The sequence below is a fragment of the Nerophis lumbriciformis genome, linkage group LG18 (genome assembly GCF_033978685.3).
Source record: "Nerophis lumbriciformis linkage group LG18, RoL_Nlum_v2.1, whole genome shotgun sequence".
Taxonomy (NCBI): Eukaryota; Metazoa; Chordata; class Actinopteri; order Syngnathiformes; family Syngnathidae; genus Nerophis; species Nerophis lumbriciformis.
The window spans coordinates 7,734,465-7,762,237 of NC_084565.2; the positions used below are offsets into that span (position 1 = coordinate 7,734,465).

General features: G+C 43.1%; 1 protein-coding gene across 6 annotated transcripts in view; it reads right to left on the reverse strand.

Annotated features, from left to right (window-relative positions):
- gabrg3 (gamma-aminobutyric acid type A receptor subunit gamma3) overlaps positions 1–27,773 on the reverse strand; it is a 143,799-nt gene that overhangs the window by 16,740 nt on the left and 99,286 nt on the right. For 5 of the 6 annotated variants that reach the window (XM_061977569.1, XM_061977572.1, XM_061977568.1 and 2 more), the window contains 3 exons: positions 16,013–16,233; positions 7,093–7,175; positions 2,948–3,085 (listed from right to left, as the gene is read on the reverse strand). In XM_061977569.1, the coding sequence (XP_061833553.1) occupies positions 2,948–3,085; positions 7,093–7,175; positions 16,013–16,233 (442 nt within the window). Of the gene's footprint in view, positions 1–2,947; positions 3,086–7,092; positions 7,176–16,012; positions 16,234–16,661; positions 16,762–27,773 lie in introns of all 6 variants that reach the window. The other variant, XM_061977573.1, reaches the window with a different exon arrangement.

Sequence of the window (27,773 nt, forward strand, 5' to 3'; positions counted from 1 at the left end):
TCAATGAATCAATGGTGAGACGTTGGAGACGGCAGCATGAAGAACTGACTCAATGCAAAAAGACAAAAAAATCCTTCCGAGGTAATAAAAGCAGATGGCCGGAACTTGAAAACTTTCTTGAGGACTGGGTGAACACACAGAGAGCAGACGGCCGGGGTGTTTCCACCGTGCAGATCCGACTGAAAGCCCAAACAACCGCCAAAGAAATGAATATTGAAGATTTTAGAGGTGGACCATCATGGTGTCTCAGATTTATGAGACGAAAAGGACTGTCCATTAGGGCACGGACGACTCGGAGTCAGCAACTCCCTCCCGACCACATGGAGAAAATAACAAACTTCCGCGGATTCATCCATCCATCCATCTTCTTCCGCTTATCCGAGGTCGGGTCGCGGGGGCAGCAGCCTAAGCAGGGAAGCCCAGACTTCCCTCTCCCCAGCCACTTCGTCCAGCTCCTCCCGGGGGATCCCGAGGCGTTCCCAGGCCAGCCGGGAGACATAGTCTTCCCAACGTGTCCTGGGTCTTCCCCGTGGCCTCCTACCGGTCGGACGTGCCCTAAACACCTCCCGAGGGAGGCGATCGGGTGGCATCCTGACCAGATGCCCGAACCACCTCATCTGGCTCCTCTCCATGTGGAGGAGCAGCGGCTTTACTTTGAGCTCCCCCCGGATGGCAGAGCTTCTCACCCTATCTCTAAGGGAGAGACCCGCCACCCGGCGGAGGAAACTCATTTCGGCCGCTTTTACCCGTGATCTTGTCCTTTCGGTCATAACCCAAAGCTCATGACCATAGGTGAGGATGGGAACGTAGATTGACCGGTAAATTGAGAGCTTTGCCTTCCGGCTCAGCTCCTTCTTCACCACAACGGATTGATAAGAAGCGGAACCGGAGGGTGTGTTCTAACTATCGTGGGATCACACTCCTCAGCCTTCCCGGTAAGGTCTATTCAGGTGTACTGGAGAGGAGGCTACGCCGGATAGTCGAACCTCGGATTCAGGAGGAACAGTGTGGTTTTCGTCCTGGTCGTGGAACTGTGGACCAGCTCTATACTCTCGGCAGGGTCCTTGAGGGTGCATGGGAGTTTGCCCAACCAGTCTACATGTGCTTTGTGGACTTGGAGAAGTGTGTATTTATATTATATATGTATGTATATGTGTGTATTTATATTATATATGTATGTATATTATGTATGTATATGTGTGTATTTATACTATATATGTATGTATATGTGTGTATTTATATTATATATGTATGTATATTATGTATGTATATGTGTGTATTTATATTATATATGTATGTATATGTATGTATTTATATGATATTATGTATGTATATGTGTGTATTTATATTATATATGTCTGTATATTATGTATGTATATGTGTGTATTTATATTATATATGTATGTATATTATGTATGTATATGTGTGTATTTATATTATATATGTATGTATTTATATGATATATGTATGTATATTATGTATGTATATGTGTGTATTTATATTATATATGTATGTATATTATGTATGTATATGTGTGTATTTATATGATATATGTATGTATATGTGTGTATTTATGTGTGTATTTCTATTATATATGTATGTATATGTGTGTATTTATATTATATATGTATGTATATTATGTATGTATATGTGTGTATTTCTATGATATATGTATGTATATGTGTGTATTTCTATGATATATGTATGTATATGTGTGTATTTCTATGATATATGTATGTATATGTGTGTATTTATATTATATATGTATGTATATGTGTGTATTTATATCATATATGTATGTATATTATGTATGTATATGTGTGTATTTATATTATATATGTATGTATATGTGTGTATTTATATTATATATGTATGTATATGTGTGTATTTATATTATATATGTATGTATATTATGTATGTATATGTGTGTATTTATATTATATATGTATGTATATGTGTGTATTTATATTATATATGTATGTATATGTGTGTATTTCTATGATATATGTATGTATATTATGTATGTATATGTGTGTATTTCTATGATATATGTATGTATATTATGTATGTATATGTGTGTATTTCTATGATATATGTATGTATATTATGTATGTATATGTGTGTATTTATATTATATATGTATGTATATGTGTGTATTTCTATGATAAATGTATGTATATGTGTGTATTTATATTATATATGTATGTATATTATGTATGTATATGTGTGTATTTATATTATATATGTATGTATATGTGTGTATTTATATTATATATGTATGTATATTATGTATGTATATGTGTGTATTTATATTATATATGTATGTATATGTGTGTATTTCTATGATATATGTATGTATATTATGTATGTATATGTGTGTATTTCTATGATATATGTATGTATATTATGTATGTATATGTGTGTATTTATATTATATATGTATGTATATGTGTGTATTTCTATGATATATGTATGTATATGTGTGTATTTATATTATACATGTATGTATATTATGTATGTATATGTGTGTGTTTCTATGATATATGTATGTATATGTGTGTATTTCTATGCTATATGTATGTATATTATGTATGTATATGTGTGTGGTTCACGCGTTCCCTGCGGGCGGGGTGTGTGCAGGGGCCGGCCATGAAGCGGCAGACAGGTGAGTGGATATCTCAGCTGGAACGAGTTATCTAATCACCTGTTCCTTTTATTAGCAGCGTCGGAGACCATGAGGGGGTGGTGTGGGCTGGAGACGACGAGAGCGACACCACGAGAGAGACGCTGAAAAGCGGAAAGAGACTTTGGGGAGAAAGAAAATAAAACAATTGTAAACGCTGCATCGGATTGTTGTGACAGTTCCTGTGGTCCCAGACGAAGCCGTACCTAAGCCTTGCTACAGTGTGTATTTCTATGATATGTGTATGTATGAGCATACAAATACCTGCTGTGGTGGTGATGATGTCAGTCGTGTTTCTGAGGCCCAGGAAGTCAAACTGATAAAGTCGCCAAGACTTTTGGTCGGCCGCTTCCACAGAGTTCCTTCTCCACTTGTACACCATCTCCTCTCTCGGGTATCCATCTGTATCACACACATCATCAACTTGTAGCCACCTGTATCACACCTACACACGTATCACACCTACACTTGTATCACACTTACACCTGTATCACACCTACACCTGTATCACACCTACACCTGTATCACATCTACATATGTATCACACCTACACTTGTATCACACTTACACCTGTATCACACTTACACCTGTATCACACCTACACCTGTATCACACTTACACCTGTATCACACCAACACTGGTATCACACCTACACCTGTATCACACCCACACCTGCATCACACCTTCACATGTGTCACACCTACACCTGTATCACACCTACACCTGTATCACACCTACACCTGTATCACACCTTCACGTGTCACACCTACACCTGTATCACACCTACACCTGTATCACACCTACACCTGTATCACACCCACACCTGCATTACACCTTCACGTGTCACACCTACACTTGTATCACACCTACACCTGTATCACACCCACACCTGCATCACACCTTCACATGTGTCACACCTAGATCACACCTACACCTGTATAACACTTACACCTGTATAACACTAACACCTGTATCACACCTACACCTGTATCACACCTACACCTGTATAACACTTACACCTGTATCACACCTACACCTGCATCACACCTACACTTGTACCACACCTACACCTGTATCACACATACACCTGTATCACACCTACACCTGTATCACACTTACACCTGTATCACACCAACACTTGTATCACACCTACACCTTTATCACACCCACACCTGCATCACACCTTCACATGTGTCACACCAACACCTGTATCACACCCACACCTGCATCACACCTTCACATGTGTCACACCTACACTTGTATCACACCCACACCTACACCTGTATCACACCCACACCTACATCCCACCTTCACATGTATCACATCTACCCATGCATCACATCTACACCTGTATCACACTTACACATGTGTCACACCTACACCTGTATCACACACACACGTATCACATCTACACATGCATCACACCTACACATGTATCACACCTACACCTGTATCACATCTACACATGTATCACATCTACACATGTATCACACCTACACCTGTATCACACCCACACCTGCATCACACCTTCACGTGTGTCACACCTACACCTGTATCACACCCACACCTGCATCACACCTACACCTGTATCACACCCACACCTACATCCCACCTTCACATGTATCACACCTACACCTGTATCACACCTACACCTGTATCACACCTACACCTTTATCACATCTACACATGTATCACATCTACACATGTATCACACCTACACCTGTATCACACCCACACCTGCATCACACCTTCACGTGTGTCACACCTACACCTGTATCACACCCACACCTGCATCACACCTTAAAATGTGTCACATCTACACGCGTATCACACCCACACCAGCGTCACACCTACACATGTATAAACCCTACACCTGTATCACACACACGTATCACACCTACACCTGCATCACATCTACACATGTATCACATCTACACATGTATCACACCTACACCTGTATCACACGCAAGTATCACACCTACACCTGCATCACATCTACACATGTATCACACTTACACTTGTATCACACACACGTATCACACCTACACCTGCATCACATCTACCCATGTATCACATCTACACATGTATCACACACACATATATCACTCACATGTATCACACCTACATCACACTTACACCTACATCATATCTACACATGTATCACACCCACACCAGCGTCACACCTACACATGTATAAACCCTACACCTGTATCACACACATGTATCACACCTACCTGCATCACATATTCACATGTATCACATCTACCCCTGTATCACATCTACACCTGTATCACACACACACGTATCACATCTACACATGCATCACACCTACACATGTATCACACCTACACCTGTATCACATCTACACATGTATCACATCTACACATGTATCACACCTACACCTGTATCACACCCACACCTGCATCACACCTTCACGTGTGTCACACCTACACCTGTATCACACCCACACCTGCATCACACCTACACCTGTATCACACCCACACCTACATCCCACCTTCACATGTATCACACCTACACCTGTATCACACCTACACCTGTATCACACCTACACCTTTATCACATCTACACATGTATCACATCTACACATGTATCACACCTACACCTGTATCACACCCACACCTGCATCACACCTTCACGTGTGTCACACCTACACCTGTATCACACCCACACCTGCATCACACCTTAAAATGTGTCACATCTACACGCGTATCACACCCACACCAGCGTCACACCTACACATGTATAAACCCTACACCTGTATCACACACACGTATCACACCTACACCTGCATCACATCTACACATGTATCACATCTACACATGTATCACACCTACACCTGTATCACACGCAAGTATCACACCTACATCACATCTACACATGTATCACACTTACACTTGTATCACACACACGTATCACACCTACACCTGCATCACATCTACCCATGTATCACATCTACACATGTATCACACACACATATATCACTCACATGTATCACACCTACATCACACTTACACCTACATCATATCTACACATGTATCACACCCACACCAGCGTCACACCTACACATGTATAAACCCTACACCTGTATCACACACATGTATCACACCTACCTGCATCACATATTCACATGTATCACATCTACCCCTGTATCACATCTACACCTGTATCACACACACGTATCACACCTACACTTGCATCGCATCTACACATGTATCACACCTACACCTGTATCCCACACACACATGTATCACACCTACATCACACTTACACCTACATCACATCTACACATGTATCACACCTACACCTGCATCACATTTACACATGTATCACAGAAAGAAGCGTCACACCTACACATGTATAACACCTACACCTGTATCACACACATTTATCAAACCTACATCACACCTTCACATGCACCACATCTACACATGCATCACATCTACACATGTATCACACCCACACCAGCGTCACACCTACACATGTATCACACCCACACCAGCGTCACACCTACACCTGTATCACACCCACACCAGCGTCACACCTACACATGTATAACACTTACACCTGTATCACACCTACACCTATATCACAGCTACACCTGTATCACAGCTACACCTGGATAACACCTACACCTGTATCACAGCTACACCTGTATCACAGCTACACCTGGATAACACTTACACCTGGCTCACACCTACACCTGTATCACACCTACACCTGTATCACACCTACACAATCAATGTCTGCTAATGACAACACTGCTAGGATGCAAGGACTGAAAGAAGGAAGCAAGGAAGGAAAGATGGAAGTAAGGAAAGAAAGAAGGAAGCAAGGTAGGAGTAACGGAGGAAAGGAGAGAAGGATGAAACGAAGGAAAAAAAGGAAGAAGGGAAGGAAGCAAGGTAGGAAGGAAGCAAGGAAAGAGAGATGTGACAACAAGGAAGGAATAAGTGAAGGAGAGAAAGAAGGAAGGGAGAAGGGAATAAAGCAAAGCAGGAAGGAAGCAAGGAAAGAAGGAAGGAAGGAGAAAGAGAAGGAAGCAAGTAAGGAGGAATGGAAAATTGAAGGAAGCAATGAAAGAAGGAAGGATGAATTGGAAGGAAGCTAGGAAAGAAGGTAGGAAGGAGGAAGAGAAGGAAGAAATGAAGGATTGAAGTAAGGAAGGAAGGGAAAAAGAAGGAAGAAAGGAATGAAAAAAAGAAGGACGTAAGGGAAGGAAGGAAGATGAGGCTTTCTGTTGAAGCGTTGCCATGGTAACAACAAACTGGGGTCAGTTGGTATGTAGATGAAATGAGTTTGAGCAAAGTGATTGTTTCCATGACGACGGCCGACTAAGCTCAAGTCCTGCTCCAGATTTGCCGACTTTCAGCACTCGTGTGCGTACTCACAGCTGGAGAAGATGAGTGGGCATGAGTGCTGGTCCATGGGGAAGTTGTGCAGCTGCAACTGGCACTCTGCATTGATGGTCAGTCTGCACACACACAATCAATAATCAATATCATTAAAGCAGCGCACGAGTGCCGCCTCTTTAAAGACCAGCGAGACAAAATGAGGCCGATTAAATGCAGTGCACGAGTGCCGCCACTTTCAAGAGCAGCGAGACAAAGCGAGGCAGATTAAAGCAGCGCACGAGTGCCATCTCTTTAAAGACCAGCGAGACAAAGTGAGGCAGATTAAAGCAGCGCACGAGTGACGCCTCTTTAAAGAGCAGCGAGACAAAGTGAGGCTAATTAAAGCAGCGCACGAGTGCCATCTCTTTAAAGACCAGCGAGACAAAGTGAGGCCGATTAAAGCAGCGCACGAATGCCGCCTCTTTAAAAACCAGTGAGACAAAGTGAGGCCCATTAATGTAGCGCACGAGGGCAGCCTCTTTAAAAAGCAGCAAGACAAAGTGAGGCCGATTAAAGTAGCGCACGAGTGCCACCTCTTTAAAGACTTAATGGAGTTTTCCTTGCGAGGCAAAGTGAGGCAAGTGCTGCCTCTTTAAAGACTAGCGAGACAAAGTGAGGCAGATTAATGTAGCACAGCGCACGAGTGTCATCTCTTTAAAGACCAGCGAGACAAAATGAGGCCAATTAAAGCAGCGCACAAGTGCCACCTCTTTAAAGACCAGCGAGACAAAGTGAGGGAGATTAATGTAGCACAGCGCACGAGTGTCATCTCTTTAAAGACCAGCGAGACAAAATGAGGCCAATTAAAGCAGCGCACGAGTGCCACCTCTTTAAAAACCAGCGAGATAAAGTGAGGCAGATTAATGAAGCGCAGCGCACGAGTGTCATCTCTTTAAAGACCAGCGAGACAAAGTGAGGCCGATTAAAGCAGCGCACGAGTGCCGCCTCTTTAAAAACCAGCGAGATAAAGTGAGGCAGATTAATGAAGCGCAGCGCACAAGTGTCATCTCTTTAAAGACCAGCGAGACAAAGTGAGGCCGATTAAAGCAGCGCGTGAGTGACGCCTCTTTAAAGACCGGCGAGACAAAGCTAGTCCAATTAAGCCGCGCAAGAGTGCCGCCTCTTTACAGACCAGCGAGACAATGTGAGGCTGATTAAAGCAGCGCACGAGTGCCGCCACTTTAAAGACCAGCTAGACAAAGTGAGGCAGATTAAAGCAGCGCACGAGTGCCGCCTCTTTAAAGACCGACGAGACAAAGTGATTCGGATTAAAGCAGTGCACAAGTGCCGCTTCTTTAAAGAGCAGTGAGACAAAGTGAGGCCGATTAAAGCAGCGCACGAATGCTGCCTCTTTAAAGACCAGCGAGACAAAGTGAGGCAGATTAATGTAGTGCAGCGCACGAGTGCCATCTCTTTAAAGACCAGCGAGACAAAGTAAGGCCGATTAAAGCAGCGCACGAGTGCCGCCTCTTTAAAGATTTACTGGAGTTTTCCTTGTGAGGCTAAGTGAGGCTGATCAAAGCAGCGCACGAGTGCCACCTCTTTAAAGACTTAATGGAGTATTCCTTGCGAGGCAAAGTGAGGCTGATTAAAGCAGCGCACAAGTGCTGCCTCTTTAAAGACCAGCGAGACAAAGTGAGGCCGATTAATGTAGCACAGCGCACGAGTGTCATCTCTTTAAAGACCAGCGAGACAAAGTGAGGCCGATTAAAGCAGCGCACGAGTGCCGCCTCTTTAAAAACCAGCGAGACAAAGTGAGGCCGATTAATGAAGCGCAGCGCACAAGTGCCGCCTCTTTAAAGCGCAGCAAGACAAAGTGAGGCCGATTAAAGCAGCGCATGAGTGCCGCCTCTTTAAAGACTTAATGGAGTTTTCCTTGCGAGGAAAAGTGAGGCTGATCAAAGCAGTGCACGAGTGCCGCCTCTTTAAAGTTTTATTGGAGTTTTCCATGCGAGGGAAAGTGAGGCCGATTAAAGCAGCGCACGAGTGCCGCCTCTTTAAAGATTTATTGGCGTTTTCCTTGCGAGGCAAAGTGAGGCTGATCAAAGCAACGCACGAGTGACGCCTCTTTAAAGACTTAATGGAGTATTCCTTGCGAGGCAAAGTGAGGCTGATCAAAGCAGCGCACAAGTGCTGCCTCTTTAAAGACCAGCGAGACAAAGTGAGGCCGATTAATGTAGCACAGCGCACGAGTGTCATCTCTTTAAAGACCAGCGAGACAAAGTGAGGCCGATTAAAGCAGCGCACGAGTGCCGCATCTTTAAAAACCAGCGAAACAAAGTGAGGCCGATTAAAGCAGCGCATGAGTGCCGCCTCTTTAAAGACTTAATGGAGTTTTCCTTGCGAGGAAAAGTGAGGCTGATCAAAGCAGTGCACGAGTGCCGCCTCTTTAAAGTTTTATTGGAGTTTTCCATGCGAGGGAAAGTGAGGCCGATTAAAGCAGCGCACGAGTGCCGCCTCTTTAAAGATTTATTGGCGTTTTCCTTGCGAGGCAAAGTGAGGCTGATCAAAGCAACGCACGAGTGACGCCTCTTTAAAGACTTAATGGAGTATTCCTTGCGAGGCAAAGTGAGGCTGATCAAAGCAGCGCACAAGTGCTGCCTCTTTAAAGACCAGCGAGACAAAGTGAGGCCGATTAATGTAGCACAGCGCACGAGTGTCATCTCTTTAAAGACCAGCGAGACAAAGTGAGGCCGATTAAAGCAGCGCACGAGTGCCGCATCTTTAAAAACCACCGAAACAAAGTGAGGCCGATTAATGAAGCGCAGCACACAAGTGCCGCCTCTTTAAAGCGCAGCAAGACAAAGTGAGGCCGATTAAAGCAGCGCATGAGTGCCGCCTCTTTAAAGACTTAATGGAGTTTTCCTTGCGAGGAAAAGTGAGGCTGATCAAAGCAGTGCACGAGTGCCGCCTCTTTAAAGTTTTATTGGAGTTTTCCATGCGAGGGAAAGTGAGGCCGATTAAAGCAGCGCACGAGTGCCGCCTCTTTACAGACCAGCGAGACAATTTGAGGCCGATTAAAGTAGCGCACGAGTGCCGCCTCTTTAAAGACCACTGAGACAAAGTAAGGCTGATTAAAGCAGTGCACGAGTGCCGCCTCTTTAAAGAGCAGCGAGACAAAGTGAGGCTGATTAAAGCAGTGCACGAGTGCTGCCTCTTTAAAGACCAGCGAGACAAAGTGAGGCCGATTAATGTAGCACAGCGCACGAGTGTCATCTCTTTAAAGACCGGCGAGACAAAGTGAGTCGGATTAAAGCAGTGCACGAGTGCCGCCTCTTTAAAGAGCAGTGAGACAAAGTGAGTCGGATTAAAGCAGTGCACGAGTGCCGCCTCTTTAAAGAGCAGTGAGACAAAGAGAGGCTGATTAAAGCAGTGCACGAGTGCTGCCTCTTTAAAGAGCAGTGAGACAAAGTGAGGCTGATTAAAGCAGTGCACGAGTGCCGCCTCTTTAAAGAGCAGTGAGACAAAGTGAGGCTGATTAAAGCAGTGCACGAGTGCCGCCTCTTTAAAGAGCAGTGAGACAAAGTGAGGCTGATTAAAGCAGTGCACGAGTGCCGCCTCTTTAAAGAGCAGTGAGACAAAGTGAGGCTGATTAAAGCAGTGCACGAGTGCCGCCTCTTTAAAGAGCAGTGAGACAAAGTGAGGCTGATTAAAGCAGTGCACGAGTGCCGCCTCTTTAAAGAGCAGTGAGACAAAGTGAGGCTGATTAAAGCAGTGCACGAGTGCCGCCTCTTTAAAGAGCAGTGAGACAAAGTGAGGCTGATTAAAGCAGTGCACGAGTGCCGCCTCTTTAAAGAGCGGTGAGACAAAGTGAGGCTGATTAAAGCAGCGCACGAGTGCCGCCTCTTTAAAGAGCACTGAGACAAAGTGAGGCTGATTAAAGCAGTGCACGAGTGCCGCCTCTTTAAAAAGCAGTGAGACAAAGTGAGGCTGATTAAAGCAGTGCACGAGTGCCGCCTCTTTAAAGAGCAGTGAGACAAAGTGAGTCGGATTAAAGCAGTGCACGAGTGCCGCCTCTTTAAAGAGCAGTGAGACAAAGTGAGGCTGATTAAAGCAGTGCACGAGTGCCGCCTCTTTAAAGAGCAGTGAGACAAAGTGAGGCTGATTAAAGCAGTGCACGAGTGCTGCCTCTTTAAAGAGTGGTGAGACAAAGTGAGGCTGATTAAAGCAGCGCACGAGTGCCGCCTCTTTAAAGAGCACTGAGACAAAGTGAGGCTGATTAAAGCAGCGCACGAGTGCCGCCTCTTTAAAGAGCACTAAGACAGAGTGAGGGTGATTAAAGCAGCGTACGAGTGCCGCCTCTTTAAAGACCACTGAGAAAGTGAGGCTGATTAAAGCAGCGCACGAGTGCCGCCTCTTTAAAGAGCAGTGAGACAAAGTGAGGCTGATTAAAGCAGCGCACGAGTGCCGCCTCTTTAAAGAGCAGTGAGACAAAGTGAGTCGGATTAAAGCAGTGCACGAGTGCCGCCTCTTTAAAGAGCAGTGAGACAAAGTGAGGCTGATTAAAGCAGTGCACGAGTGCTGCCTCTTTAAAGAGCGGTGAGACAAAGTGAGGCTGATTAAAGCAGCGCACGAGTGCCGCCTTTTTAAAGAGCACTGAGACAAAGTGAGGCTGATTAAAGCAGCGCACAAGTGCCGCCTCTTTAAAGAGCACTAAGACAGAGTGAGGGTGATTAAAGCAGCGTACGAGTGCCGCCTCTTTAAAGACCACTGAGAAAGTGAGGCTGATTAAAGCAGCGCACGAGTGCCGCCTCTTTAAAGAGCAGTGAGACAAAGTGAGTCGGATCAAAGCAGTGCACGAGTGCCGCCTCTTTAAAGAGCAGTGAGACAAAGTGAGGCTGATTAAAGCAGCGCACGAGTGCTGCCTCTTTAAAGAGCAGTGAGACAAAGTGAGGCTGATTAAAGCAGGTCACACAGCAGATGCAGTGCTATCACAGAATGTCATCTCTGTTTGCTGCGGCGTAATGAATCAAAGCAAATGACATTTCATTGTCTCCTGCTCACGCCATGGGCGGATATTACTGCCCAAAGTTTGCACAAAGGCAAATATATAAAAATATATAAATATGAAAATATCCTCGCAGCAGGAAGAATGTCGGCAGGCCAAAGTCCTGGCTCATATTAAATGTGCCAATATGTCAGGAAGACATTATTCAGCGTCTTATTCAAATGTGGACTCACATCACTAATTGTTTGCATGGCTCTTGTTGTTATTGTTGATAAACAAGAAGAAGAAGAAGAAGAAGAAGAAGAAGAAGAAGAAGAAGAAGAAGAAGAAGGAGCAGACAGGTTGACGACCACAGTGGAATAACATCAAGTTAAAGTCAGCAAGTGAAAATAGAAGAAAGACACATCTACCGCACAATCAGTGTGTACTTCTGCTTCAGTACATCATTCTGGAATAGCCAGCCATCCATTTCCTACTGCTTGTCCCTCTCGGGATCGCGGGGGTTGCTGGAGCCTATCCCAGCTGTACTCGGGCGGAAGGCGGAGTACACCCTGAACAAGTAGCCCCCTAATGACAGGGCCAAAACAACATTCACACACTAGGGACCATTTAGTGTTGACAATCAACCTATCAGGAGCATGTCTTTGGAGGTGGGCGGGGCCTACATCCCCAGGTGTGTGTCTTTGGAGGTGGGAGGGGCCTATATACCCAGGTGTGTGTCTTTGGAGGTGGGAGGGGCCTATATATCCCCAGGTGTGTGTCTTTGGAGGTGGGAGGGGCCTATATCCCCAGGTGTGTCTTTGGAGATGGGATAGGCGTATATATCCCCAGTAGAGATGCGCGGATAGGTAATTATTTCATCCGCAACCGCATCAGAAAGTCGTCAACCATCCGCCATCCACCCGATCTAACATTTAATCAGAACCGCACCCGCCCGTTGTTATATATCTAATATAGACGATGCAAGGCATTAGTGAGGTTATAAAGCTTTTGCCTGTTAAAGAAAGGAGACTGATCCAATGTAGCAGAGACATTCAATGCGTGCCACGCTGTCACGGCTCAGACGCACACCAGTGCGCAATCATATGGGAGCCGCGTTGAGCGCACCTCCAAGCGCATGGAGGTGCGATGTCCCTCGCACCCGCAGCGGCTCCACCCGGGCTCACGTCCGAGGCTTCAGCGCGCACCGCGGCGGCCATCCTACTCGTCGCGGCCTAGCCCTCGCGGCTCTCGCTGCCGGCGACGGCCGGGTATGGGCCCGACGCTCCAGCGCCATCCATTTTCAGGGCTAGTTGATTCGGCAGGTGGGTTGTTACACACTCCTTAGCGGGTTCCGACTTCCATGCCCACCGTCCTGCTGTCTATATCAACCAGGGTGAGCCCCACCCCTTTCGTGAGCGCACTGCGCGCGGAGTGACCCCTGTTACGTGCCCCCGGCAACAGGGGTGGCGGGCAGGTAAGCTGCGCGGGCGGAGCGCGTGGAGTGACCCCTGTTACGAGCCCCCGGCCACGGGGGTGGCGGGCAGGTAAGCTGCTTACCTGCTGCGCGTGACGCCGGCCACGGCGAAGGCGGACGAGGCGGGGTGTCGGTGCGGTGGGCGCGGTGGTGACCCTGGACGTGCGTCGGGCCCTTCTCGCGGATCGCCTCAGCTACGGCTCCCGGTGGGGCCCTCTCGGGGGAAGGGGCCTCGGTCCCGGACCCCGGCGAGGCGTCCCTTCTCCGCTCCGTAAAAGTGTCCATCTCTTTTTTTTTTTTCTTCTGTTGTGGCATATGCTGCAGGTGCCTGCTCGTTTTTCGTATGTGGGTAACAACATTTAACTATGTATATATATTTCCGAATTGGTTTAACTGCCACCCGCCTGAATCTATTTAAAATCTATTTTTTTTTTATTTCAACCGCCCGACCCGACCCGCGGATAAAATCTAATTTTTTTTTATTTCAACCGCCCGATCCGCGGATAATCCGCGGACTCCGCGGTTGTGTCCGCAAACCGCGCATCTCTAAACCCCAGGTGTGTGTCTTTGGAGGTGGGAGGGGCCAGAAATTGACCTTATTGTGAGGCACACGCACTAACCCCTGTTCCACCGTTTCCGACCACTCCTCTTGACAAAATTGGTGCAGTTCAGCTAAATGTGTTGGTTTTCTGACATGGACTTGTTTCTTCAGCATTGCCCACACGTCAGGACTTTGGGAAGGCCATTCTAAAACCTTCATTCTAGCCTGATTTAGCCATTCCTTTACCACTTTTGACGTGTGTTTGGGGTCGTTGTCCTGTTGGAACACCCAACTGCGCCGGACTGATGATTTTAGCTTGTCCTGAAGAATTTGGAGGTAATCCTCCTTTACTCTCTGTAAAGCACCAGTTCCATTGGCAGTAAAACAGGCCCAGAGTATAATGCATTCACCATGCATTCATTTGGAATAAAAAAACAGTTAAATTAATTCCCATCACATTCATTAAATTAATGAACATAAGTACTCGATCGTGGAACTGTGGACCAGCTCTATACTCTCGGCAGGGTCCTTGAGGGTGCATGGGAGTTTGCCCAACCAGTCTACATGTGCTTTGTGGACTTGGAGAAGGCATTCGACCGTGTCCCTCGGGAAGTCCTGTGGGGAGTGCTCAGAGAGTATGGGGTTTCGGACTGTCTGATTGTGGCGGTCCGCTCCCTGTATGATCAGTGTCAGAGCTTGGTTCGCATTGCCGGCAGTAAGTCGGACACGTTTCCGGTGAGGGTTGGACTCCGCCAAGGCTGCCCTTTGTCACCGATTCTGTTCATAACTTTTATGGACAGAATTTCTAGGCGCAGTCAAGGCGTTGAGGGGATCCGGTTTGGTGGCTGCAGGATTAGGTCTCTGCTTTTTGCAGATGATTTGGTCCTGATGGCTTCATCTGGCCAGGATCTTCAGCTCTCACTGGATCGGTTCGCAGCTGAGTGTGAAGCGACTGGGATGAGAATCAGCACCTCCAAGTCCGAGTCCATGGTTCTCGCCCGGAAAAGGGTGGAGTGCCATCTCCGGGTTGGGGAGGAGATCTTGCCCCAAGTGGAGGAGTTCAAGTACCTCGGAGTCTTGTTCACGAGTGAGGGAAGAGTGGATCGTGAGATCGACAGGCGGATCGGTGCGGCGTCTTCAGTAATGCGGACGCTGTATCGATCCGTTGTGGTGAAGAAGGAGCTGAGCCGGAAGGCAAAGCTCTCAATTTACCGGTCGATCTACGTTCCCATCCTCACCTATGGTCATGAGCTTTGGGTTATGACCGAAAGGACAAGATCACGGGTACAAGCGGCCGAAATGAGTTTCCTCCGCCGGGTGGCGGGTCTCTCCCTTAGAGATAGGGTGAGAAGCTCTGTCATCCGGGGGGGAGCTCAAAGTAAAGCCGCTGCTCCTCCGCATCGAGAGGAGCCAGATGAGGTGGTTCGGGCATCTGGTCAGGATGCCACCCGAGCGCCTCCCTAAGGAGGTGTTTAGGGCATGTCCGACCGGTAGGAGGCCACGAGGAAGACCCAGGACACGTTGGGAAGACTATGTCTCCCGGCTGGCCTGGGAACGCCTCGGGATCCCCCGGGAGGAGCTGGACGAAGTGGCTGGGGAGAGGGAAGTCTGGGCTTCCCTGCTTAGGCTGCTGCCCCCGCGACCCGACCTCGGATAAGCGGAAGAAGATGGATGGATGGATGGATGGAAGTACTCGAAGATAAAGGAGCTGGTCGTATCTCTCTGCAGTCAGACACATTTTACAACTGTCTGCATGACTTTATTCACAATAAATAAATGGATTATTGACGTTTATTAACCAATTCTATAATTGTTTATGTCGGAATGGCCATGCATTTAAAAATATATTATTTTGTGCCCACATGTTATGTTACTGCCTTATTCCAAGATGGATGTATTGATTAGTTCCATAGTGCCTTGTTGACTCACACTGCACATGAGGGCAAGGTTGATGTCAGCGGACGTGTCGTACCTTAAAGTGTAGAGGATCTTGCCGTCGTTCCATATCCTGAGCAGCTGGTTGGGCACGGTGATCCAGTGGGCGTCCGCGTCCTTGGAGTTTCTGAAGATGGTGTCGGGCAGCCAGATCAGGCCCACCATGTTGCTGTTGAGCGTCAATATCTTCACGGTGCTGTTGTAGCGCAGGCGGCTGTCCGTCCACGTCTGCGCGAAGATGATGTCGATCTGGTACTCCTGCAAAGACCAAAGCTGTGTGTCGCTACTTCCCTGCAGGACGGCAACAATCGCCACGACAACAGTACCAAGTTTGCCTGATTCTTTGCATGGAGTGAGAAGAGAAAGTCCAAATGAAGAAATTGAAAAGTCACTGTCAGAATAATTGTATCTACAAACCCCGTTTCCATATGAGTTGGGAAATTGTGTTAGATTAGATTAGATTAGATTTATTGGTCCCCTTGGGGAAATTCATTGTCACTGCCGTACATTTAAACACTAGACATTACACATCACACACAAAAAATAACAAAAAGACATCATACATGACTAACACACATTTACAGGCTTGTCAGACAGGTCGGCCGGGCCTGCTGTTAAGGGCGGCTATAGCTGCAGGGATCAGGCTTTTCCTGAGGCGGACCCTCCGGAATTTGATTGTTCTGTACCTGCGCCCTGATGGTAGTGGGATGATGTATTGGTGTAGTGGGTGAGTGATATCCTGGACTATTGTTTTTGCCAGTCGGGTGATGGACCTGTGGTTTATGTCTGAAATCAAATCAAATCAAATCAACTTTATTTATAAAGCACATTTAAAATTTACCACAGGGGTAGCCAAAGTGCTGTACAATGAGCAGGTTAAAAGATAAAACGAGTACCGAGCAAACACAACACAACACAAACAGAACATGATAAAAAATAAATAATTAAAATAGAATTAATAAAAACATAAAAACAGGATCACAGCAGGTGTATTATGGGGCGCCATTGCAGGATGGATATCACTCAGTGTTAAAAGCCATGGAATAAAAGTATGTTTTTAAGAGAGATTTAAAAACAGGAAGAGAGGAGGCTTGTCTAACACTCAGGGGTAGGTCGTTCCAGAGCTTGGGAGCAGCAACGGCGAAAGCTCTGTCACCTCTAAGCTTCAGCCTTGTGTCAGGGACCGTCAACAGCAGCTGATCGGCTGATCTTAAGGATCGGGTGGGGCAGTAAGGCTGAAGGAGGTCGGAGAGATAGGTTGGCGCGAGGTTGTTTAGACATTTAAAAACAAATAAAAGGAGTTTAAAATGTATTCGGTAACGCACAGGGAGCCAGTGAAGGGACGCTAAAATAGGGGTGATGTGCTCACGTCTGCGGGTCTGTGTTAGCAGACGAGCAGCAGAGTTCTGCACGAGCTGCAGGCGGGCGAGGGAGGCCTGGCTAATGCCAACATACAGGGCATTACAGTAATCAAGACGAGTCGAGATAAAAGCGTGGATTAATTTCTCAAGATCATGTCTTGATAGAAGCGGTTTCACTTTCGCTATTTGCCGTAATTGATAAAAGCTTTTTTGAACGACGCTGCTGATTTGTTTTTCGAATTTAAAATCTGAGTCAAACTTTACCCCCAGGTTTGTGACAGAGTCGCTGAGATACGGGGTCAGAGTGCCGAGGTCAACGTTGGGGGAGGGAGAGCGACTTGGACCGAACAACATAACTTCTGTTTTGTCTTCATTTAGGCTCAGGAAGTTAGCTGAAAGCTAATGTTGGGTGTGGGTAGGCCGATGATTTTAGCTGCTATGTTTGTAATGCGTGTGAGTTTGGTCCGGTTGGTTACAGAAAGCATGGTGAAAAAACATGTGGAACAGTACAGAAGGATGGGTTGAACAATGCTTTGGTAAAGTAATAACAGGAGATGAGGTGCAACGTATAATCCTTTAAGTTTCCGGATGGCTGACAGTCTTTGTTGACTTCTTTTTTGAATGTCCGTGGTGTGTTGATCAAAGGTGAGTTTATTGTCCAAGTTTAGGCCCAGGTATTTAAAAGTGTCAACTGTTTTAACTGTTTGTGTGTTTATGATGATGGGGTTCTGAGGTGAGGGGGGGGTTGAACCATATTTATTTTGTTTTATTGACATTGATTTCCAGATAACTGGCTGTGCATGACTCTGTGAAATGTTTGACTGTGTTATGATAGTCCAGGATGGATTGACTGTTGGAGAGGAGTGCGAGAATGGCTGTGTCATCTGAGTATTTTAAGTATGTTGTGGTGGGTGAGATGCTACGGCAGTCATTGGTGTAGAGTGTGTACAGGAAAGGGCTCAACACACATCCCTGTGGGACCCCGGTGTTGATGGTAAGCATCGGGGATGTGTTTGAGCCCACCCTTACTGCTTGCAATCGGTCAGTGAGGAAGTTGTGGGTGAGGTGGATCAGCTGAGGGGGGATGTTGAGCTGGTGTAGTTTCCGGATCAGTAGATGCTTCTGTAGGGAGTTGAAGGCGGAATACAATGATTTGCAAATCCTTTTCAACCCATATTCAGTTGAATATGCTACAAAGACAACATATTTGATGTTCAAACTCATAAACATTTTTTTTTTGCAAATAATCATTAACTTTAGAATTTGGGAAAGGTGGCAATAAATACTGATAAAGTTGAGGAATGTTCATCAAACACTTATTTGGAACATCCCACAGGTGAACAGGCAAATTGGGAACAGGTGGGTGCCATGATTGGGTATAAAAGGAGATTCCATGAAATGCTCAGTCATTCACAAACAAGGATGGGGCGAGGGTCACCACTTTGTCAACAAATGCGTGAGCAAATTGTTGAACAGTTTAAGAAAAGCCTTTCTCAACCAGCTATTGCAAGGAATTTAGGGATTTCACCATCTACGGTCCGTAATATCGTCAAAGAGTTCAGAGAATCTGGAGAAATCACTGCACGTAAGCAGCTAAGCCCGTGACCTTCCATCCCTCAGGCTGTACTGCATCAACAGGCGACATCAGTGTGTAAAGGATATCACCACATGGGCTCCGGAACACTTCAGAAACCCACTGTCAGTAACTACAGTTGGTCGCTACATTTGTAAGTGCAAGTTAAAACTCTCCTATGCAAGGCGAAAACCGTTTATCAACAACACCCAGAAACGCCGTCGGCTTCGCTGGGCCTGAGTTCACTAAGATGGACTGATACAAAGTGGAAAAGTGTTCTGTGGTCTGACGAGTCCACATTTCAAATTGTTTTTGGAAACTGTGGACGTCGTGTCCTCCGGACCAAAGAGGAAAAGAACCATCCGGATTGTTATAGGCGCAAAGTGTAAAAGGCAGCATGTGTGATGGTATGGGGGTGTATTAGTGGCCAAGACATGGGTAACTTACACATCTGTGAAGGTGCCATTAATGCTGAAAGGTACATACAGGTTTTGGGGCAACATATGTTGCCATCCAAGCAACGTTACCATGGACGCCCCTGCTTATTTCAGCAAGACAATGCCAAGCCACGTGTTACATCAACGTGGCTTCATAGTAAAAGAGTGCGGGTACTAGACTGGCCTGCCTGTAGTCCAGACCTGTCTCCCATTGAAAATGTGAAGCCTAAAATAGCACAACGGAGACCCCCGGACTGTTGAACAACTTAAGCTGTACATCAAGCAAGAATGGGAAAGAATTCCACCTGAGAAGCTTCAAAAATGTGTCTCCTCAGTTTACTGAGTGTTGTTAAAAGGAAAGGCCATGTAACACAGTGGTGAACATGCCCTTTCCCAACTACTTTGGCACGTGTTGCAGCCATGAGATTCTAAGTTAATGATTATTTAAATAATAAAGTTTATGAGTTTGAACATCAAATATGTTGTCTTTGTAGCATATTCAATTGAATATGGGTTGAAAAGGATTTGCAAATCATTGTATTCCGTTTATATTTACATCTAACACAATTTCCCAACTCATATGGAAACGGGGTTTGTAAGTTATCACAAAACTTTGTGTTTCAATGAGTTCCTGGCGAGAGAACAAAAGCTGTCCTTTGAACCTACCAAGAAGAAGGCTTGTAAAACTCTACTGTGTAGGATGGGAACAACATGAAGGTGTTCTGTTTCTTTGATGTATTGTAATCCACAGTAAGATTTTGTTTAGACCCGAGAATTACTACTTTGAACTGTTTTACGACCTTTTCTTTGAACCGACCTTTTCTCTGAACTCTTTGTAATCAAAGGCGATGGCTGTTTACGACCCCCGTCCCTTAGAAACAGCTGTTGCCATGTAATTAGGGAAAGTCCAAATAAAAGAGGAGGCGTACAATCTTTCGCCAGAGCGTGGTGAGACTGTACAAGAGTGCAGCCCAGATGTCTCTCCTCAATTGAGCCAAATGTAATTCTGTCTGTTTAATTCCTTGCTTCCTGTCTTGTTTAATAGATGTCATCAGTGTTTGAACCTGACAGAAAGAAGAAAGTGAATGATTGTTTATAAAAATTTGTTTTCTTTTGTATTTTTTTTTTTAATGAATTAAGCAACGTTTATGACAACCTTTTTCCAAAACACAATATAGAATGTAAGATATAACAGGATAATGCATACATTGATCATTTGTTTTCAAAAAAGTGGGACCCCAAAAATGTACTGTGGGACCCCATTTTTATGACTTGATGGGGTCCCTGGGGCCCCATTTTGGAAATTCCTAGCCCCTAGCACGGCCTGGTGCATTTATTACATATTCCTTCATTTTAGGAGCTTATTATTAAATGTTCAATGTGATTTGACTATTTTGTTGACATTGTTTGAGTGTTTTCCACGCTTGTGTTGACATTTCCTGTCTGCCTTGATTATAATCACAGGAAGTTACATTTCAAATAAAATATATTTTCCAGTAGGTCATAAAAAAATATCAATAATTATAATTATACTCTGTTAATTGCTATTCTGAATGTTGCTGGGTCGGGTTTGGTTTTGGAATAAGAATTGCATTATTATGGTATTGTTGTGTATTGTTTTGTTGGATCGATTAATTAAAAAGAATAAATTAAATTAAATTAAAAAGAAATTATCGATACGTACTGTCAGAATAATTGTATCTAAGTTATCACAAAACTTTGTGTTGCAATGAGTTCCCGGCGAGAGGACAACAGCTGTCTTTGATCTTACCAATCAAAAGGCTTGTAAAACTCTGTAGGATGGGAAGCGACATGAAGGTGTCAGTTTCTTTGATGTATTGTAATCCACTGGAATATTTTGTCTCGACCCGAGATCTACAAAGCGGAGAGGAAGCAGGACCTGACCCCCCTCCAGGCACCTTTTCTTTGAACGGTTTTGTGACCAAAGGCAGCGGCTGTTTACGACCCCCCTCCCTTAGAAACAGCTGTTGCCATGTAATCAGGGAAAGTCCAAATAAAAGAGGAGGCGTACAATCTTTCGTCGGAGCGTGGTGGGACACTGTGCAAGGGTACAGGTCTACGCGTTTCTCCTCACTGAGCCAAATTTAATTCTGTCTCTGTTTAATTCCTTGCTTCTTGTCTTGTTTAATAGATGTCATCAGTGTTTCAACCTGACATCTTCTGATACAAAACACTGATACCGTGATACACTTTTCTGCCGTATCGCCCGACTTAACCGTTTTGCAGCAAATGTGACCTTTGCCCAGATCTTAGTGACAATTACAAAGAATCAATAATCTATAACAGGAGTTTGTGCGCGTCCACGCCAAATAAAGGCAGGACAATATTCTGGATTTGAATGGCGGCAACGTGAAACCCAGACCTCCTTCTCCCCAGCTACTTCGACCAGCTCTAAATCAAGGCATGTACAAAGTGTTACAGCACAAATTGACAATATAAAGCAACAAAAAAAATGATATTTTCTTTTAAATACATGTGAATATTGTTTTGCCTTTAAAAAAAGAATGCAATTATGAAAATGATATGGCCATGTACCATACCACCACAAATAGATTGCCATTCTGTGGAAAACACTGTAATGCTGTTATTACCGTATAAATTATATACCAATATTTTAGTACTGGTACCAAAATTATTTTGATACTTTTCGGTACTTTTCTAGATAAGGGGGATCACAAAAAAATGGCAATATTAGCTTTATTTTAACAAAAAAATCTTAGGGTACATTAAACATATGTTACTTATTGCAAGTTTGTCCTTAAATAAAATAGTGAACATACTTGACAACTTGTCTTTTAGTAGTAAGTAAGCAAACAAAGGCTCCTAATTAGTCTGCTGACGTATGCAGTAACAGATTGTGTCATTTATACACCTATTATTTTGTCAACATTATTAAAGACAAACTGTAAAAATGAGTTATTAATTTACTTGTTCATTTACTGTTAATATCTGCTTACTTTCTCTTTTAACATGTTCTATCTACACTTCTGTTAAAATGTAATAATCACTTATTCTTCTCTTCTTTGATACTTTACATTAGTTTTGGATGATACCACAAATTTAGGTATCGATTCGATACCAAGTAGTTACAGGATCATACATTGGTCATATTCAAAGTCCTCATGTGTCCAGGGACGTATTTCCTGAGTTCATAAACATAATATGATTTTTTTTTAAAGGAAAATAGATTGTGTGACCATAAAAAATATCAATGTAATCATAGTAGTATCGACTAGATACGCGCCTGTACTTGGTATCATTACAGTGGATGTCACGTGTAGATCCACCCATGGCGTTTGTTTACATTGTGACGCCGGTGAGCTACGGTGTGTAGTGAAGCATGTTTAGCTAGTCCTTGTCCTCCAGTGATAATGCTACTTGCACAAAACTTACTTTATTTGCCGCCATGGAGGCGAGGATTAGTGATTTAGAAGTAGCTAAAACACTGCCGACTGCGGATGGACGTTAGCTACTAGCTTCACCTTTATCGTCAGTTTTTAGGCCAAAATGCGTCCGTTCTCCCTATTCTGTGTCTGCTTGTAAAGTACTCAGTGATTGTGCGCTGCCGAACATGCTCCTCTGCTCGTAAAATGAGCAATGTCAGTGCAGAACCAGTACTTTTCAAACAGAGTATAGTACCGTTTTTGATTCATTAGTACCGCGATATTATACTAGTACCGGTATACCGTACAACCCTACCGTATACTATATATATACATTTTTTTTAACATATAGTGTGAAAAAAATCTGTACTTTTTTTCTGTACTGTAAATGGAAAAAAGTGGTATCATTGTTAGTTTTTTTTTAACAGTAAAAAACAGTTTTTACAGTAAAATGTCATTTTTAAAGTGTACAATTTGATGGAGAACTTAAGTAGAAATCCTACGTCAAGCAGATATTTAAAGTTTTTATTTTCATTCTAACAAAACAAATAGATTGGAATGTATGAATACACAATTTGTTGCATTATTAAATAATATCAAAGTATGCAGTACATGTATTTTTTTTTTATTTTTTATTTTTATAAAAATGGAGATATAAATATAAAGTACCAGATCTGGCTCCCTGGGCCTTGAGTTTGACCCCATCGTTTCCATCCCGCTTTTTTAAATGTGCATTTTGACTTTGTGAAACTTTTAAATTGTGCTGTATAAATAAGGTGGATTGGACTTTTGCATTAAAATAGATTTTTTGTGAAACTGCAATCTGTCGCTTTGCAGCCAAATGAAAACAAAAAAGCAGCATGAAGCTTCTTCTAACCAGCTTTTTTTTATCATTTGGTGTAAACATTTGATTACAAACAAATAATTGAGCTAATTGTGAGGGTGCAACATCTGTGTATAATAATAATAATAATAATAATAATAATAATAATAACAATAATAATAATAATAATAATAACTGAATGAGGAAAGTCCTGAAGGAATTGCGTGTGAATGCTCCAATGCTGAAGTTGAACTGAAATGCTGACAGAATGAATGTAAGAATAGTTCAACGTTGGATAGGTTTGAATGTTGAAGAGTTTAAATTTCCAGGAAAACCGCAATTTGGTTTGGAACTTGGGAAAGTGTTCGTTTGAATGTCCAGGATGAGTGGAATATGTTGAAGGTGGAATGGTTTCAATAGGTTGACAAATGTGGGAATTGTGGACGTATAACATTTTGAATGGGGGAAAATGTCCCTAAAAACTGGGAATTCTTGGAAATCCGGGATTTTTTTTATTGTTGAAGGAGAGCACACAATTTTGAACAGGCTGAATATTTTGGAGTTAAAACGGTTTGAATCGGATGAAAAATGTGGGAAATGTGGAACTTTGAAGAATGTCCCATTGGTTTTAATGTAAATTTGGGGAAAAGCGGGAATTTTTTTGAAATTTGTAAAAAAAAAACTTGAATGTTCTAAATGGTTGGTGTTGAATTTTTTCTAATCGGTCGAGAAATGTTGAAGTAGTAACATGTTGAATTGAGAAATGGTATTATGGAATTCCTGGAATTTGGGGAAAACCGGGAATTTTTCCAATTCAAAAAACAACTTAGTTTTTTGTCCTAATTAAGAGGAATGTTTTGACAGTGGAATGGTTTAAGTGGGTTGACAAATGTGGAAGGGGTAGTCGACAGAAAAAAGGGTGGGATTAGGGCTTTGGAAAACCAGAAATTCTGGAAAATCCTGGAATTTTTTTGAACTTGGAAAAGGGGTAGTTTGAATTTCCAGGATGATGGAATGTGTTGAAGGTGGAATGTTTCAATAGGTTGAAAAATGTGGGAATTGTGGAAGTTTAAAAAATGGACAATTCATTTTGAATGGGGAAAATGTCCCTGAAAACTGGGAATTCTTGGAAATCCGGGTTTTTTTTTTTAATTGTTGAAGGAGATCACACAATTTTGAACAGGCTGAATATGTTGGAGTTGGAACGGGTTGAATCGGATAAAAAATGTGGGAAATGTGGAACTTTGAAGAATGTCCCATTGGTTTAAATGGAAATGTCCCCAAAATTTGGGAAGTTCGGGAAAAGCGGAATTTTTTTTGAAATTTGTAAAAAAAACAACTTGAATGTTCTAAATGGTTGGTGTTGAAATGTTTCTAATCGGTCGAGAAACGTTGAAGTAGTAACATGTTGAATTGAGAAATTGTATTACGGAATTCCTGGAATTTGGGGAAAACCGGGAATATTTCCAGTTAAAAAAACAGCTATGTTTTATGTCCTAATTAAGAGGAATGTTTTGACGGTGGAACGGTTTAAGTGGGTTGAAAAATGTGGAAGGGGTAGTCGACAGAAAAAAGGGTGGAATTAGGGCTTTGGAAAACCAAGAATTCTGGAAAATCCTAGAATTTTTTTGAATTTGAAAAATGGGTAGTTTGAATTTCCAGGATGGTGGAATGTGTTGAAGGTAGAATGGTTTCAATAGGTTGAAAAATGTGGGAATTGTGGATGTTAAAAAAATGGACAATTCATTTTGAATGGGGAAAATGTCCCTGAAAACTGGAATTCTTGGAAATCCGGGATTTTTTTTTTTATTGTTGAAGGAGATCACACAATTTTGAACAGACTGAATATGTTGGAGTTGGAACGGTTTGAATCGGATAAAAAATGTGGGAAATGTGGAACTTTGAAGAATGTCCCATTGGTTTAAATGGAAATTTCCCCAAAATGTGGGAATTTCGGGAAAAGCGGAATTTTTTTTGAAATTTGTAAAAAAAAACAACTTGAATGTTCTAAATGGTTGGTGTTGAAATGTTTCTAATCGGTCGAGAAACGTTGAAGTAGTAACATGTTGAATTGAGAAATTGTATTACGGAATTCCTGGAATTTGGGGAAAACCGGGAATATTTCCAGTTAAAAAAACAGCTATGTTTTATGTCCTAATTAAGAGGAATGTTTTGACGGTGGAACGGTTTAAGTGGGTTGAAAAATGTGGAAGGGGTAGTCGACAGAAAAAAGGGTGGAATTAGGGCTTTGGAAAACCAAGAATTCTGGAAAATCCTAGAATTTTTTTGAATTTGAAAAATGGGTAGTTTGAATTTCCAGGATGGTGGAATGTGTTGAAGGTAGAATGGTTTCAATAGGTTGAAAAATGTGGGAATTGTGGATGTTAAAAAAATGGACAATTCATTTTGAATGGGGAAAATGTCCCTGAAAACTGGAATTCTTGGAAATCCGGGATTTTTTTTTTTATTGTTGAAGGAGAGCACACAATTTTGAACAGACTGAATATGTTGGAGTTGGAACGGTTTGAATCGGATAAAAAATGTGGGAAATGTGGAACTTCGAAGAATGTCCCATTGGTTTAAATGGAAATTTCCCCAAAATGTGGGAATTTCGGTAAAAGCGGGAATTTTTTTGAAATTGGTAAATCGGTCGAGAAATGTTGAAGTAGTAACATGTTGAATTGAGAATTGGTTTTACGGAATGGTTTCAATAGGTTGAAAAATGTGGGAATTGTGGAAGTTTAAAAAATTGGACAATTCATTTTGAATGGGGAAAATGTCCCTGAAAACAGGGAATTCTTGGAAATCCGGAATTTTTTTTTAAATTGTTGAAGGAGAGGACACAATTTTGAACAGGCTGAATATTTTGGAGTTAGAACGATTTGAATCGGATGAAAAATGTGGGAAATGTGGAACTTTGAAGAATGTCCCAATGGATTAAAAGGAAATTTCCCAAACATTTGTGAATTTCGGTAATAGCGGGAATTTTTTTTAAATTGGTAAAAAACTTGAATGAGTTGGAATGGTTGGTGTTGAAAATTTCCAATCGGTCGAGAAATGTTGAAGTAGTAACATGTTGAATTGAGAAATGGTATTATGTAATTCCTGGAATTTGGGGAAAACCGGGAATTTTTCCAGTTCAAAAAACAACTTTGGTTTTTTTTGTCCTAATTAAGAGGAATGTTTTGACGGTGGACCGGTTTAAGTGGGTTGAAAAATGTGGAAAGGGTAGTCGACAGAAAAAAGGGTGGAATTAGGGCTTTGGAAAACCAGGAATTCTGGAAAATCCTGGAATTTTTTTGAACTTGGAAAAAGGGTAGTGTGAATTTCCAGGATGGTGGAATGTGTTGAAGGTGGAATGGTTTGAATCGGTTGAAAAATTTGGATATAGCGGAAGTGTGAAAAATGGCTTTATTTTTTAATGGGAAAAATATCCCGGAAAACCTGGAATTCTGGTAAATCTAGGAATTTTTTGAATTTTTCAAGGGAATGCTCACGATTCCCGAATAGGCTGAACAGTTTGAAGTTGGAATGGTTTGAATCGGGTGAAAAATGTGGAAGGTAGAGCGGGCCAAAATCTGGAGAAGAAGAAGAAGTTGAATAAATAGACTAATTTTGGTGTAGAAAACCATATGTGTGAATGTTTTAGAGCAGTGTTTTTCAACCACTGTGTCGCGGCACACTAGTGTGCCATGAGATACAGTCTGGTGTGCCGTGGGAGATGATCTCATTTCACCTATTTTGGGTCAAATATATTTTTTGCAAACCAGTGATTATAGTCTGCAAATGATGTGTTGTTGTTGAGTGTCGGTGTTGTCTAGAGCTCGGCAGAGTAACCGTGTAATACTCTTCCATATCAGTAGGTGGCGGCAGGTAGCTAATTGCTTTGTAGATGTCGGAAACAGCGGGAGGCAGCGTGCAGGTAAAAAGGTGTTTAAAGGCCTACTGAAATGCGATTTTCTTATTTAAACGGGGATAGCAGGTCCATTCTATGTGTCATACTTGATCATTTCGCAATATTGCCATATTTTTGCTGAAAGGATTTAGTAGAGAACATCGACGATAAAGTTGGCAACTTTTGGTCGCTGATAAAAAAGGCTTGCCTGTACCGGAAGTAGCAGACGAGTAGCGTGACGTCACAGGTTGTGGAGCTTCTCCGGTTAACATGTTTACAATCATGGCCACCAGCAGCGAGAGCGA